This window comes from Erinaceus europaeus, chromosome X (genome assembly GCF_950295315.1).
Source record: "Erinaceus europaeus chromosome X, mEriEur2.1, whole genome shotgun sequence".
In the NCBI taxonomy this organism is placed as follows: domain Eukaryota; kingdom Metazoa; phylum Chordata; class Mammalia; order Eulipotyphla; family Erinaceidae; genus Erinaceus; species Erinaceus europaeus.
In genome coordinates this window covers 121274231-121287819 of record NC_080185.1, presented here as the reverse complement: position 1 = coordinate 121287819, position 13589 = coordinate 121274231, and the positions used below count along the sequence as shown (strand labels likewise).

Genomic DNA, 13589 nt, shown 5'->3' with positions numbered 1-13589 from the left:
AAAAAAAATTTAAGTCTTGGGTTTTTGTATTATTTTATTTATTTATGATAGAGACAAATTGAGAGGGAAGTAGGAGACAGAGGGGTAGAGAGAAAGAGACACCTGCAGCATTGCTTCACTGCTTATGAAGCTTCTTCCTGCAGGTGGAGACCAGGGGCTTAAACCTGGGTCCTTACAAACATAGTAACGTGTGCACTACTGCCTGTGTCACTGCCTGGCCCCATAAGTAAATATTTTTTAAAATGTCAACACATTGGGCCAGGCAAGTAACTTGGTTTGCTAAAGAACCAACTCTGCCTGAGGCCCAGACGCTGCAGGTTCAAACCCTTTAAGCCACCTTGCGCCAGAGCTGAGCAGTATCCTGATCCTTCCTCTCTCATTACCTCACTCAAAATAAATAAATCTTTAAAAAAAAAAATCAGCACAGCAGTCATCTGTTAACCTTAGTGACTTATCTTTTAAATCTTTAATCTATATAAATACGCACTGCTTTTTAACAAAATGAAATTCCTCTCCATGCCATTTTTTTGCGGCTCTTTTTGCTCAGTGACATGTGCAACATCCTGTAGGTAAGAAATATTACCTTCAGGGGCCGGGTGGTGGCGCACCTGGTTGAGCACACATATTACAGTGCGCAAGGACCCAGGTTCGAGCCTCTGGTCCCCACCTGCAGGGAGAAAGCTTCACAAGTGGTGAAGCAGGGCTGCAGGTGTCTCTCTGCCTGTCTCCCTCTCTATCTCCCCCTTCCCTCTCAATTTCTGACTGTCTCTATCCAACAAATAATAAAGATTTAAAAAAAACTTTTTTAAAAAGAAACATTACCTTCAATCCCATTTGTAGTGGCTAACTTCTAGTCCATTTTTAGATTCAGTGTAACTTATTATTGGTAGCTGGCGCTTTTTTTTTTGTTGTTGTTGCAATTAACATAGTAACAATCCCCTTAAGTAAGTGAACCCGTTTCCGGTTACTGAAGGCTTGTTTAGAAGTTGCCTGTGAGGTCACTGCATCCCTTGCTTGCCTCTGGGCATGGTTCATCTTCTGCAGTCCCCCTGAACCTTGAGGTCTTTGATCCAAACTAAGCTTCAAGCTGGCCTACTTGCTGTGCTCTTTGTGAGTGAGAAGACATGTCCTGAGCAAATTTTCCGCTTTGGCTTGGAGTCAAGATATGAGGGGTACTGAGAGCTGACGGCTATTGATTGATGTGAGTGCCACAGACACTTGATCTGGGATCGTTCCTTTCATATTGAGCTGCTCTGGCCAGTATGTTAGCCACTAGCCACATGTTAAAACCAAAAATTAAACTTTAAAACAAAAAAGTCAGTTCTTTAACCACACTGATCACATCCCAAGTACTTGGTAGCTGTCTGACTTCTGGCTACTGTAATGACCAGTGCAGAGGACACTAACATGGACAGCTCTATTGAACAGTGCTGGTGAGGACCATCTTACTAATACTGCGAGCTAAGACAACCACGTACATTGCCTTGCCTAGTGTCCAGGTGCGCTGCGGTAGAAGAATGCAGTTTATGTTAATGCTTCAGTTAAATAAAAAGGAAACATTTGGGGCACGATTGCTGCTTGCATTAGAACTTTCCTTTAGTCTCTGGCCACTGGCACTCTTGCTTATGGCCAAGTGCATGGGTTACCGCAAACAAGGACCTGGGTTCAAGCCCCTGGTCCCCACCTGTAGGGAGAAAGCTTCAAGAGTAGTGAAGCAGTGCTTTCTTCCTCTCCATCCCCTTTCCTTCTGGATTTCTCTCTGTCCTAACATAAATCAAGTTCAAAGGTGGGGGTGGGTGGATTCCTGAGAATAAAACTAACTTGTCCTTAGCAAATGGCTAATATGTGGAAAATAGAACCTGTGACCCCGTCTTTGGAGCCAAGCACCCCCTGGTTTCGCCACCTCTTGCTCCCTGTCCCCACATAATAGCATTACAGGCTTTGTGCATCCCCACCCAGAAGTGAGGTCTCCATCTGCAGCCAATGCCAACAACGGTTTCCAAATTGTAAACAATAATTTATTCATGAAGTAAAGTTGTTTCTCCATTGAAATTATTTACGCTTCCTCTTTTTATTTCTAGCTTGAGCAGTTTCGGACTCTGCTTTTCACTTCTGAGGGGGAGAAAGAGAAAAGAATGGTGGACAACTTCCGCCCCCTTCAGCCTCTAATGAATCGCACGGTCCGCTCGTCCTTCCGGCATGATTATGTACTCAATATACAAGCAAAATCCAAGCCTTCCGCCAGCCAAACCACCCCCTAAGAGGCTCATAGTAGGCAGTGTTTGTTTCGGTACATACTGACTATCCACACTTATGTTAAGCAGACTACTCTAAAGGCCTGTATTTAGTAATTTACAGATGTGCTTTGCTTGGTCCAGCAGTGCTCCCTCGGTCTGAGGTGAGCTTTAGGATAGACAAATTCTTACTTTACTGATAATGGTGTTCATTACCGAAGTCCCAGCAAGAGACCCAGGCTTCTCTAGCAGCCCATTGGTAATTGCAATGTCTTTTTATGCCTGATGTTTTTGAGTTATATTTTTATGTGTATCATTTAATGGTTCTATAGAGTAGGGACAATGACCAAAATAATTAACGGACCAATCATCCAGATCACAAGCCTTTCAGAAATGGCCTTGGGGCCCAGCTTGGTGCTTCTTGGCTAAACACTGGCCCTGGCTTTAGATGTATTGATTTCAGTACATGAATGTGTATTCTTCTTAAATCCTCCTCATGAGAGTCGGTGCCCCATCATCAGTTGCCATTAGTAGTAGATATCATTATCAATTTCTGATATAGAAAAAAAAAAAAAAACACGTTGTACCAGGAAAAACAATACCTGGAAGTGCTTTTGCATTTCTGAAGGTCAGATATTTTACATTAAAGACTGATCATATAGAAAGCATGGAACATTTTAAAGAATATGCTTGAAGTGCCTAGAACTTAAAATCCTTTCATAATAATATTTAGAGATATATTTCAAGAGACTAGTAATATATAACTTGATAATTTATAGTATTATTTGCACATTGTTTCATAGAATGTACTTTCCACAATGACAGACCTATCTTGGCTCCTCTTTAAAATTGCTGAACTTTTATTATTTTAATTGAGGCAGGTGATATATATATATATATTTACCAGAGCACTTCTCAGCTCTGGCTTATGGTGGTCAGGGGATTGAATCAGGGGCCTGGGAACCTCAGGCATGAGAATCTGTTTGTATAACCATATGCTATCTCCCTCACCCTCTCTCTCATTTTTTTTCTTTTTTTAAATTTCTTTATTGGGGAATTAATGTTTTACATTCAACAGTAAATATAATAGTTTGTACATGCATAAAATTTCCCAGTTTTCCACATAACAATACAACCCCCACTAGGTCCCCTGTCATCCTTCTTGGACCAGTATTCTCCCCCCACTCACCCACCCCAGAGTCTCTTACTTTGGTTCAATCTATCTCTCATTTTTATAATGGTTTAGAAGGTGTTTGCTACAGTAAGTGGGAGAGAGACTTGTCAGAGTAGGTGGAAATCTAGATAATTCTCCCTATTCAGGGGAATGTCAGCCACTGTTGTCTAGCTTGTCAGCCACTGTTGTTCTAGCTTGTAAGTATCCACTTTGAAACATTTCTAATCACCTATAAGCCCGTGTTCAGACTCAATATTGCATTAACTAGTAGTATTTTTCTCATGAATATGCTAGTCACTTAGTAGTTTGCAAGAGAGGGCTGGGTGAATTAACATTACTGAACTGTACGCTAGAAAGGATTAGGAGGATCGTCAACTTTGTATTACAGGTTTTCCTTGCTATCTGAAAGCAGAACACTGCTATTTGGTAGGATTTAGCAGGTCATAAGTCAACGGTAACATTGCTTTCAGAGCCTCCAAATAACCTACCAAATCATACCAAATAGGAACATTCTACTTTCACACAACAGGGGAGAACCTGTATTATCTTTTGCACATTTGAAATTAATTAAACTTAGTAGGAATTTAAAAAAAGAGACAGGGTTGGAATTGAATTTAAAGTTGGGGTGGTGATCTCTATTCTAAAAGGGGGAAGTAGAAGTATTAGCTTTGAAAGTGCATGCCCTTCTCTGGAAAAGGAATGCATGCACACACTAAGAAATGAGGGAAATTCTTCAAAATGTACATGAGAAGGGTAGTATATGTTAACTTTATGTAAGTGATCTGCTTCAAGCTACACTTCTCTTGAAAAGCTTGCATAGATGACCCCAGGTCATGCAGGTTTCCCCTCCCACATCTTTTAGGAACTCTTGAGTGCAAAGTCTAGTTCAGCGTGTCTTCATGAGAACCTCTATGTAGAGTTCCTGGTTACCCTTCTATCTTTGAGACGCATCCACAGGGTCTTTACGTTCAGGTTCCCCACTCCTGCTTTTTTATATCCAGTTGCTCTGATGTAATCATTAACAGCACTTCTTTCATTCTTCAACCATGTTCTGGTTTACATGATAAATTCTCAAGTCACCCTTCCTGTAGAGGTTATGGAAACTGCCTTGAGGGTTTTCTCAGTGACTTAGTCATATGATTAAGAGTTACCACAGATTCCCTGTGGATTGATATACACCAGCAAGGACACATTTTGTGTCTTTTCTGCCTCTCCAAGTGTCTTACGTGCACCTTCCTAGGCACTAAGGGGGAAGTACAGTTGAGATCTGCCAAAGGGCTTGAGAAAAAAAAATTGTATTAAAATTCCTGCTCATCAAATAATGATACTAAGATTAATAAAATGCTTTCTTTACAATATCTGTTGGATGTCTTTTCCTTCCTATTAGCCGTTTGAGAATGTAAGCTGTCTATAAAACTGAAATATCCTTTAATGTATAGATTAGGAAGTGACTGAGGGGCCGGGCAATGTGCACCCAGTTGAGCACACATATTACCATGTGTGAGGACCTGGGTTCAAGACCCAGCCCCTGCTCCCCACCTGCAGGGCGGAAGCTTCTTAAGTAGTGAAGCAGGTCTCCAGGTGTCTCTCTTTCTGTCTCCCTCTCTATCACCCACTCCTCTCTAAATTTCTCTCTCTCCTATCAAATAAAATAGAAAGAAAAAAAAATGCCTGCTAGGAGTGGTGGATTCGTAGTGCTGACACCAAGCCCCAGCAATAACCCTGGTGGCAATAAAAATAATAAATAAATGAAAAGAAGGTGACTGAAAAAGTCATAAGGGGTGTACTAGAGAATCAGGAGTAGGAAGACTCGCCTTCTTCCCTCTGCGTGCCTTTCTGTCCAAAAGAGAAAAGAATACACAATCTGCTAACAATTCCAGTAGGCAAGCCATCTCCTGTCCAGTGGCTGCATGGGCTAAGAGAAAGATAGTCATTCTAAACCACCTCAGAAAACTTTAGGAAGATGCCCTTCCATTGCTCACTGGGGAATACTTTTTTGTTTGTTTGTTTTTGACATGATATTAGCAAAAATACAGTAACATACTTCTGTCTTTAGTTTTAGTTGTACTACTTTCAGTGTAGCGCTGGAAGCCTGAACACTGTTGATACCTGTTCTACTTAAAGGTTTGTTGTCTTTTTTGATTCAACTTTGTCACTTAAGTTCTTTAATGTAAAATGTCATTGACCAAAAGTAGATACAGTTCATGTAAGCAGATAAGCTATGATCTTACCATAAAATTAGGACCTATAAAAAATTTTGGCTACTTTACAGATAAACAATAATGCAGTCTAGTTATGGACTGAATGTGTCCTCCTAGAATTCCCATGTTGAAAACTATCCCCCCACCCCGCCCACCCACACACACGATAGTATTAGAGATATGGGTCTTTAGGAGGCGCCTAGATCATGAGAGTAGCCATCATAAGTGGGATTAGTGTCCATACAGTAGACATTGTAGAGCGCCCTCTCACCTCTTTCACTCTGTGAAGACACAGAAGATTTCCATCAGTGAACCAGTGGAGGCTCTCAGCTGACACCAATTCTGCTGACACCTTTACCTTGGACTTCCCGACCTCCAGAACTGTGAGAAATAAATTGTGATTGTCTTAGGCTCACAGTATATGGTGTATTGTCAGTGCAGTCAGAACTAGGATACTTGGCCCTATGTAAGTTTTGGCTCCTTTTGAAATTCCACCACTCTTCAGAAATGGCACTTTTGTTAGGGTTATGGATGAGGTTATCTACCACTTTTTTTTTACTTACACATTTTGGGACAGAGACAGAGAGATCGAGAGGGAACTGAAAGATAGGGAGGGAGAAAGAGAGACAACTGCAGCATTGGTTCACTACTTATGAAACTTTCCCCCTGCAGGTGGGGACTGGGGGCTTGAACCTGAGTCCTCCAACATGGTAACGTGTGCTCTACTAAGTGAGCCCCATCTACCCTCCCACACTGACCAGCATTTCTGTTGCTTTGATTTTTACTAGCAGACAAAAGAATCCAGTTATAAGTTGCACTGGATAGTTCCTTTTTTTTCCAGAGAAATCTTATGTTGTATGTAGATTTGCATGTATTTTCCATATTACATGCTCAAGTTAATCCAGTTTATTCATGAAAATAATTCCAGTGGTTAATAGTTGAAGATAAATATCTAACTCATATAGAAAGGAATTTACATTTATTCCTAAGTCATAATATCTAATAGTCCCAACCTATCTTTTTCAATTAGGAATATCTTCTTAGAAGACAGTCTTACCTATTGTTCGGATGTGAAAACCTAGTGTTGGGGCCAGGCAGTGGTGTACCTGGTTAAGTGCACACACTACAGTGCGCAAGGACCTGGGTTCAAGCCCCTGGTCCCCAAATGCAGGGGGAAAGCTTCATTAGTGGTGAAGCAGGGCTGCAGGTGTCTCTCCATCTCTCTCCATCTCTATCTCCCCTTCCCCTCAATCTCTCTATGTCTCTATCCAATAATAAATAAAGTTTTAAAAAAAGAATAAAAAAAAAACCCCGTGTAATGCATATGAAATGCCACATCAACTGACACACTGATGTTTTCAGAATGAAAATAATTCTCAGCATAAGTCCTTCTCACAGGAACCAGGAAACCTGTGATTCACACAGCCACGGTTTGTACCATTCATGTTATTCTCTAGCTAGGAACTACAAGTGCTAACTCTTCTGCCTTCCCAAAGTTTAAAATTTATGCAAGAAGTACACTTGTGAAAGCAACACAGTGCACGATCTTGTGACAGGTGTTACAAAAGGCAGAATACTTGTGTCTGGAGCACAGATATGACAGGTACTTAACTCACACTTGAGGGGGATGAGGAAACCTTGACACCTGATTAAGATGATACAATGACAACTATTTGGGGGGACACTTGTCAGCCACTGTGCCAACACGCACTGTGCATTTGGGAACTACTGTTAGTATCTTGATTTTTATAGATGAGAAGACTGAGGATTCGACATTAAGGAACATATCCAAGGTCAGAGAGAGAAAAGGAAAGTTTTCTTGAGCATCCAATCCCAAAGCTCTAATTACCATGTAGTGAGTTCAACAAGGTCTATTTGGTGAATTATTTCAGGTGTGTCACTTAGAAGGGCAAGGCTTTCTGCAGAGTTTGGGCTTCTGTTGAATGACTGATTTCAAGGAGGGACTTAAAGAGAAGCAGGGGCACATGAGTAATTGGGTATCTCAGTCATTTTGACTTGGGAAGAGAGGAACAAAATTAGACCAGGGGTGTTCTGCAGCTGTTTCTTCAGAAGAATTTTGTTGTTCCTGGTCTTTCTCTTCATGTCTGTGTACATCAGAGTTTTATTGTCAGCAGGCTTGATTTTTACCTCTCAAATCTCTACTCTCAGTGCCCCAGTTTAATGCCTCATTACATCTCACTTTGATGCTATTGCAACTTTATCTCTCTATCTTTTCGATTGTAAATCAGAGAAATTTACTTAAAACACAAAACCACAATAAGTCCCTACTTAAAGGTTTCCAGTGGTTCCTAGTACCCCTCCAAAGTAATCAACATTTATTTTTTTTCATGTATTTATTTATTCCCTTTTGTTGCCCTTGTTTTATTGTTGTAGTTATTATTGTTGTTGTTGGATAGGACAGAAAGAAATGGATGGAGAGAGATGGGGAAGACAGAGAGGGGGAGAGAAAGACAGACACCTGCAGACCTGCTTCACCGCTTGTGAAGTGACTCCCCTGCAGGTGGGGAGCCAGGGGCTCAAACAGGGATCCTTACACCGGTCCTTGAGCTTTGTGCGCTTAACCTGCTGCGCTACCGCCCGACTCACATCAAAATTTCTTAACAAGGCACACTAGGTTCTCCACCATAACCTCGCCCCGTCCCACCTATACTGACTGCTTTGTTCCTTGACTCTCAATTACCCTTTAAATTTGATCACCAAAAATCTGGCACTGACTGACAGAATCCGCATTGTTTCCCTTCTCAGGGCCTTTACTTAGTTAGGCTGCTTTAGCAGCAATCCCATAATTACCATCTTTTTTTTTTTTTTTGCCTCTAGGGTTATCGCTGAGGCTCAGTGCCTGCACAACGAATCCACTGCTCCTGGAGGCCATTTTTCCCATTTTATTGCCCTTGTTGTTGTCATTATTATTGTTATTGTCATTGCTGTTGTTGTGGGATAGGACGGAGAGAAGTGGAGAGAGGAGGGGAAGACAAGAGACAGGGAGATAAAGGATGGACACCTGCAGACCTGCTTCACCGCCTGTGAAGCGACCCCCCTGCAGGTGGGGAACCGGGGGCTCGAACCGGGATCCTTGCGCGGGTCCTAGCGCTTTGCGCCACGTGCGCGCTGCGCTACCGCCCGTCTCCCCCATATCCACCATCTTGTCTCAAAACTATTCAGTCATCGTAAGCTCTCCCCGGATCCTTCATCCGACGTTACGTAAGCTTAGTCGCCTGCTGCCCGTTGTCTACGTGGTGGTGCCACTCTGCCCCGGAGTTGTAAAAGAAACAGATACAGCGCCAAGGCCGTCGGGCAGGGTCTCTGTGACACGGAGGGGCGGGGCGGGGCCGGGGCGGGACCCGGAACTGTTCCGGGCGCTGATAGGTGCAGCCGGGGAAGGAGGCGGGGCCTGAAGCCGGGGATAAATGGCCGTCAGCCGTGTCTGGATGAGAAAAGGAGTGATGTGACTTTAACTTCCTGGCCACAAGACAGCCCGACAGGGAGTGCATGGAAGGTAAGACTACTTTTCTCAAGGCAGGGTAGAGGCCCCAGGCAATTTTGCAGGAAGGAGGCCGCTAACAGTTCAGTTTCCGAAGACGACCCACCTACTGCAGTCGCCGTCAGTCTTCGGTTCGGCCGGCCGGAAGTATGCCCGCCCCCACCCGAGAGGCTGTGCGGCACCTACACTGGCTCTTAAACCCGCCTTTTCCGGCTGTTGCTGAAAGGGGCGTGGCGACGCTCGCAAGATGGCGGCGCCCGCATTAATGATGTTTCCGGAGAAACTGAGGTGAGCTGGACAGTTGGAGATGTGCAGAGGAAAGGAGGGCAAGGAGCGGACTGAAACTGGGCTTGAAGTATGTGTGGGCAAGAAGGAAAGCAGATCTGGGTCAAGTAAGCAAGACACTGCTGTGGCGCTAGCCCTTCCCAGGGTGTACCCCGGACTGATAATGGGCTTGGGCTGGACGGGGGTAGGGGGCGTCCAGGAGCTAGGTGGCAAGGGAGGGAAACTGTAGCTTTTAGGAGAGGGTCTGGGCACGCCAGACGAAGTGATCGGAAACGCATGTTCTGGTAAGGAAAGCGCGCGGAGCAAGATTGCACGGCCGAGTAGCTTCCTGTCATTGGGCGCGGAGAGGAAACTCCTCGCGATGCAGGTGTGGTCGCTAACACTTGTGTACTTGTGTTGGTCTTCAGCCACAAAAAGTTCAGGGCCTCCCTGAAGAAGGAGAAACGCAAGAGACGTCGGCAGGAACTTGCGCGACTTAGAGACTCAGGTAATGAATGCGCTCTTTGTTCTCTGTACGGAATCGCGCTCCTCCTGCCTGTCCTAAGGAAAGCCCAGTGATCCAGAGAAGACAAGTAGTGTATCTGATAACGAATCGCATGTCAGATGTAGTGGCAGAAAGCCGTGGTTACTCATCGCCCCTGATTATAAGTACAAAGTATCCATTATTACAGATGCAGGCGTCATAATGATGGCAACTAACGTAGTTCACGCATAGTAAGTATTCAGCGAATATTTTCCTATGTAAAGTCAGCAGGATTTGAGGGTCTTTATACATTCTGGCAGTTTTTCTCAAACTTGTGTGACATTGGGAGATCCTGTGTTGGCTCAAAAGATTATTATTAATGTAGTTACAACAGTAATAAGGTTTTACTGTAATGTACAAGTCAGCTAGTATTAATGCTTTAAAATTTAAACTTAAAACTAGTTATGAAAATTATTTGGCAATGAAAGAATGTATTTTCAAATGATAAAAACAAGTACATTTAGATATCCATTAAAATCAAAATCTACACTAACGTAATGCTAAGGATAATGGGAAATACATGCTTACATGGATATAATGATTAGGGTTTGAAGTGCCACTCTTTCTTAGTTTGAATTTCCCCAACCCAGTAAAAAAAAAAAAAAAAATCCTTGAAAGCTTCATCTATATTGTCTATAGTGTCATTTGACTTTCACTTGGTAAACCCTACATTTATATATGTTAAACTTACCTGTTTAATGCCTTAGAATTAGTAATATAACTTAGTTGTAAAAACTTTTTAGTAGTTATAAATACAGAAGAAACACTGAAATCACACAACAGTACTGATTATTATTATTGTTGTTGTTGTTTTTACCAGAGCACTATCAGCTCTATCTTAGAGTAATGTTGGAGATTGAATTTGGAACTTTCACTGCCTCAGGCATGAAAATATTTTGTGGAAGCATTATGCTATCTTCCCAGCAACAGTACTGAGTTGTAATGGTTGCCCTCAAGATTATACAGAATATGATTATTCGATCATTCTAGATAATTCTTGAAAAATCCATGGCTTTAACTAACCAGGATTCTGGGGCCCTGAGAAACACAGCCATACATGTTTTATTTACCGTTGTAATTGAACAGTAATTATTTTAGTAGCAGTAGTTGGGGTATTTATAATGGAAGTATCTGTGTTCACCAGCAACCAGTGTTAGAGTGTCTTTTATTCAAGACAGGCCCACTAGAGACAGAATGAAGCATCTGAAATAAAAGGAAAGCCAGGATTGCTTGGAGTTACTGATGTCCTCGCCACTGCCCTTAAAGTTCTCAGCTACTTTATTTAACCATTTCTTCTAGTGTACTTTTGCTTTTAAATCTCTCTTCCCTTGTTAGTTCTTTTTATTTTATTTATTTGTTGGTTAGGGACAGAGAAATGGAGAGGGAAGGAGGAGATGGGGAGGGTGAAAGAGAGACACCTGCAGCCCTGCTTCACTGTTTATGAAGCCTCCTCCTTGAAGGTGGAGCCCAGGGGCTTGAACCCAGGCCCTTGTACATTTTAACATGTGTGCTTTACCAGGTGTGCCACTGTCCAGCCCCCTCTTCCCCTGTTTTAAATATGAGAGCTGCTAATTGTGTTGTTTTGATTTGCAAAGTATTGGGTCGTCAGAAAAGTAATGGTATGTTTTTGCATTAAAAAAAAAGATAGAAAAATATGTCACAAGTTTTCTGACAACCCAATACATTTGGAGTGAACCTTTGTGAAGAGACAGATAGATTGTATCCTTCGGCAGTTTAGTCCATTGAAAAACCCAGGTTATTGAACTGCCTAGGCTTATATAGCTGTGGCAGAGCCAAGGTTAAGCAATTGTCTCTGGACTAATACTTCCACTTTTGCCCACTCCAACTCACAGTTCTTTTTTTTTAATTTTTTTTATTTTTTATTACCTTTATTTATTGGATAGAGACAGCCAGAAATTGAGAGGGAAGGGGGAGATAGGGAGATAAAGGGGCCCGGCCGTAGCCAGAGGATTAAGCGCACATGGTGCAAAGCGCAAGGACCGGAGTAAGGATCCCGGTTTGAGCCCCCAGCTCCCAACCTGCAGGGGAGTCGCTTCACAAGCCGTGAAGCAGGTCTGCACGTGTCTATCTTTCTCTCCCCCTCTCTGTCTTCCCCTCCTCTTTCGATTTCTTTTTGTCCTGTCCAACAACATGGAAGATCTATACCTTCCTACACCACTTGCAAAGCTTTCCCCTGAAGGTGGGGACTGGGGGCTTGAAGAACCCGGGTCCTTGTGCACTGTAACATGTGCACTCAACCAGGTGCACCACCACCCAGCCTCCATAATTCTTTTTTTTTTTTTTGCCTCCAGGGTTATTGCTGGGGCTCGGTGCCTACACTACAAATCCACTGCTCCTGGAGGCTATTTTTCCCATTTTGTTGCCCTTGTTGCGTTTGTTGTAGTTGTTATTGTTACTGTTGTCATAGCTGTTGTTGTCATCGGATAGGACAGAGAGGGTAAAAGAATAGTAATTAAATGGTTTGCTCTACAGGCCACATTTCAACTTCCATAAACCCAAATGGATTTTATTGGCCAGGTCAACTCAGTTGCTCTTAGAATGTCCAACATTCTTGATTAACATGTCTTCCCCAAACTCGCTTCTGGGTATACTCTTTATTACAGAATACTGCCAGGCTGCTGCTGCGCACATCTCATTTCATACACCAGGGGCCTAGGCAGGTTATTCATTTCTAGTGATATTAACTATTGACTAAGTGTTGCCACCAGCTCTATCCATTGAGAAAGAAGTGGCCACTCCCTTCTGATATTTTGAGATGATATAAACAAATACCCTCTTCCCAACCAGCTTCCATCCAATGTTTTTAGCAGCTTTGTCTAAGTTCTTATAGTAGGGATTGCAAAAATGATGACTCAAGTCTTTCTGCAGTCCTTAGTTGTCAGTCCTCTCTTCAGATGCATGTCTCCTCCTATACCCTTACTTCTTTTTTGGGTATCACTGTGGGGCCACCAGTTCATTAAAAAATACATGTAAACGATCCAGGAGGTAACACAGTGGCTAAAGGGCTGGATTCATAAACATGAAGAAGTCCTAAGTTTGATCTCTCACAGCACATGGACCAGAGCGATGCCTGGTCCTCTTTCCTCCTATCTCTCTCATTGGTGAAGTTTCAAAAATGAGAGAGTAAGAACAAGAGACTAGAGCACCACTCAGCTCTGTTATACAGCAGTGTTGGGAACTGAATAGGAGGCCTCTGTTGATCTCAGGCATACGAGTCTGCTTCACTGATACTGAGTAACTCCTTTTCTTTTTTAATCTTTTTGTTGTTACAGGGGCTTCATTGTTCCAAGTTGACTTTTTCAGAAAGAAAGAGAGGGCGGTAAAATAGTTCACTTGGATACTATGTTGCTTTGCCATGTGTGTGGCCCCGAGTTCAAGCCTGACCTCTGCCTCATTGAAGGGAGCTTTGGTGCTGTGGTTTGTCTCTTCAACTCTCTATACCTCTTTGTCTCTTTCTTTAAAAAAAAAAATTGAACACACACAGAGGGAGAAATATCACAGTACCGAAGCTTCTTCCAGTGTTGTAGTGCTCCCATGTGGTATACTAGGGTCTTGAACCTGGATTTTTATATGGCAAACCAGGTACCCTCCCAGGTGACCTATCTCACTGGCCCTGGCTCTAAATTTGTTTTCCTTCAAATTAAATGTT

At 42.7% G+C, this 13589-nt stretch overlaps 2 protein-coding genes across 4 annotated transcripts in view; both read left to right on the top strand.

Moving 5' to 3' along the window:
- The window catches only part of CA5B (carbonic anhydrase 5B), a 39498-nt gene extending 34734 nt beyond the window's left edge, over positions 1-4764 (top strand). The window contains exon 8 of the mRNA XM_007538627.3: positions 2082-4764. Coding sequence (XP_007538689.1) covers positions 2082-2261 — 180 coding nt within the window. The 3' untranslated portion in view covers positions 2262-4764. The remainder of the gene's footprint in view (positions 1-2081) is intronic.
- Positions 4765-9056: 4292 nt separating this feature from the next.
- ZRSR2 (zinc finger CCCH-type, RNA binding motif and serine/arginine rich 2) overlaps positions 9057-13589 on the top strand; it is a 29710-nt gene continuing 25177 nt past the window's right edge. For all 3 annotated transcript variants that reach the window (XM_060183016.1, XM_007538637.3, XM_060183015.1), the window contains exons 1-2: positions 9057-9399; positions 9804-9883. In XM_060183016.1, coding sequence (XP_060038999.1) covers positions 9359-9399; positions 9804-9883 — 121 coding nt within the window. In that variant the 5' untranslated portion in view covers positions 9057-9358. The remainder of the gene's footprint in view (positions 9400-9803; positions 9884-13589) is intronic.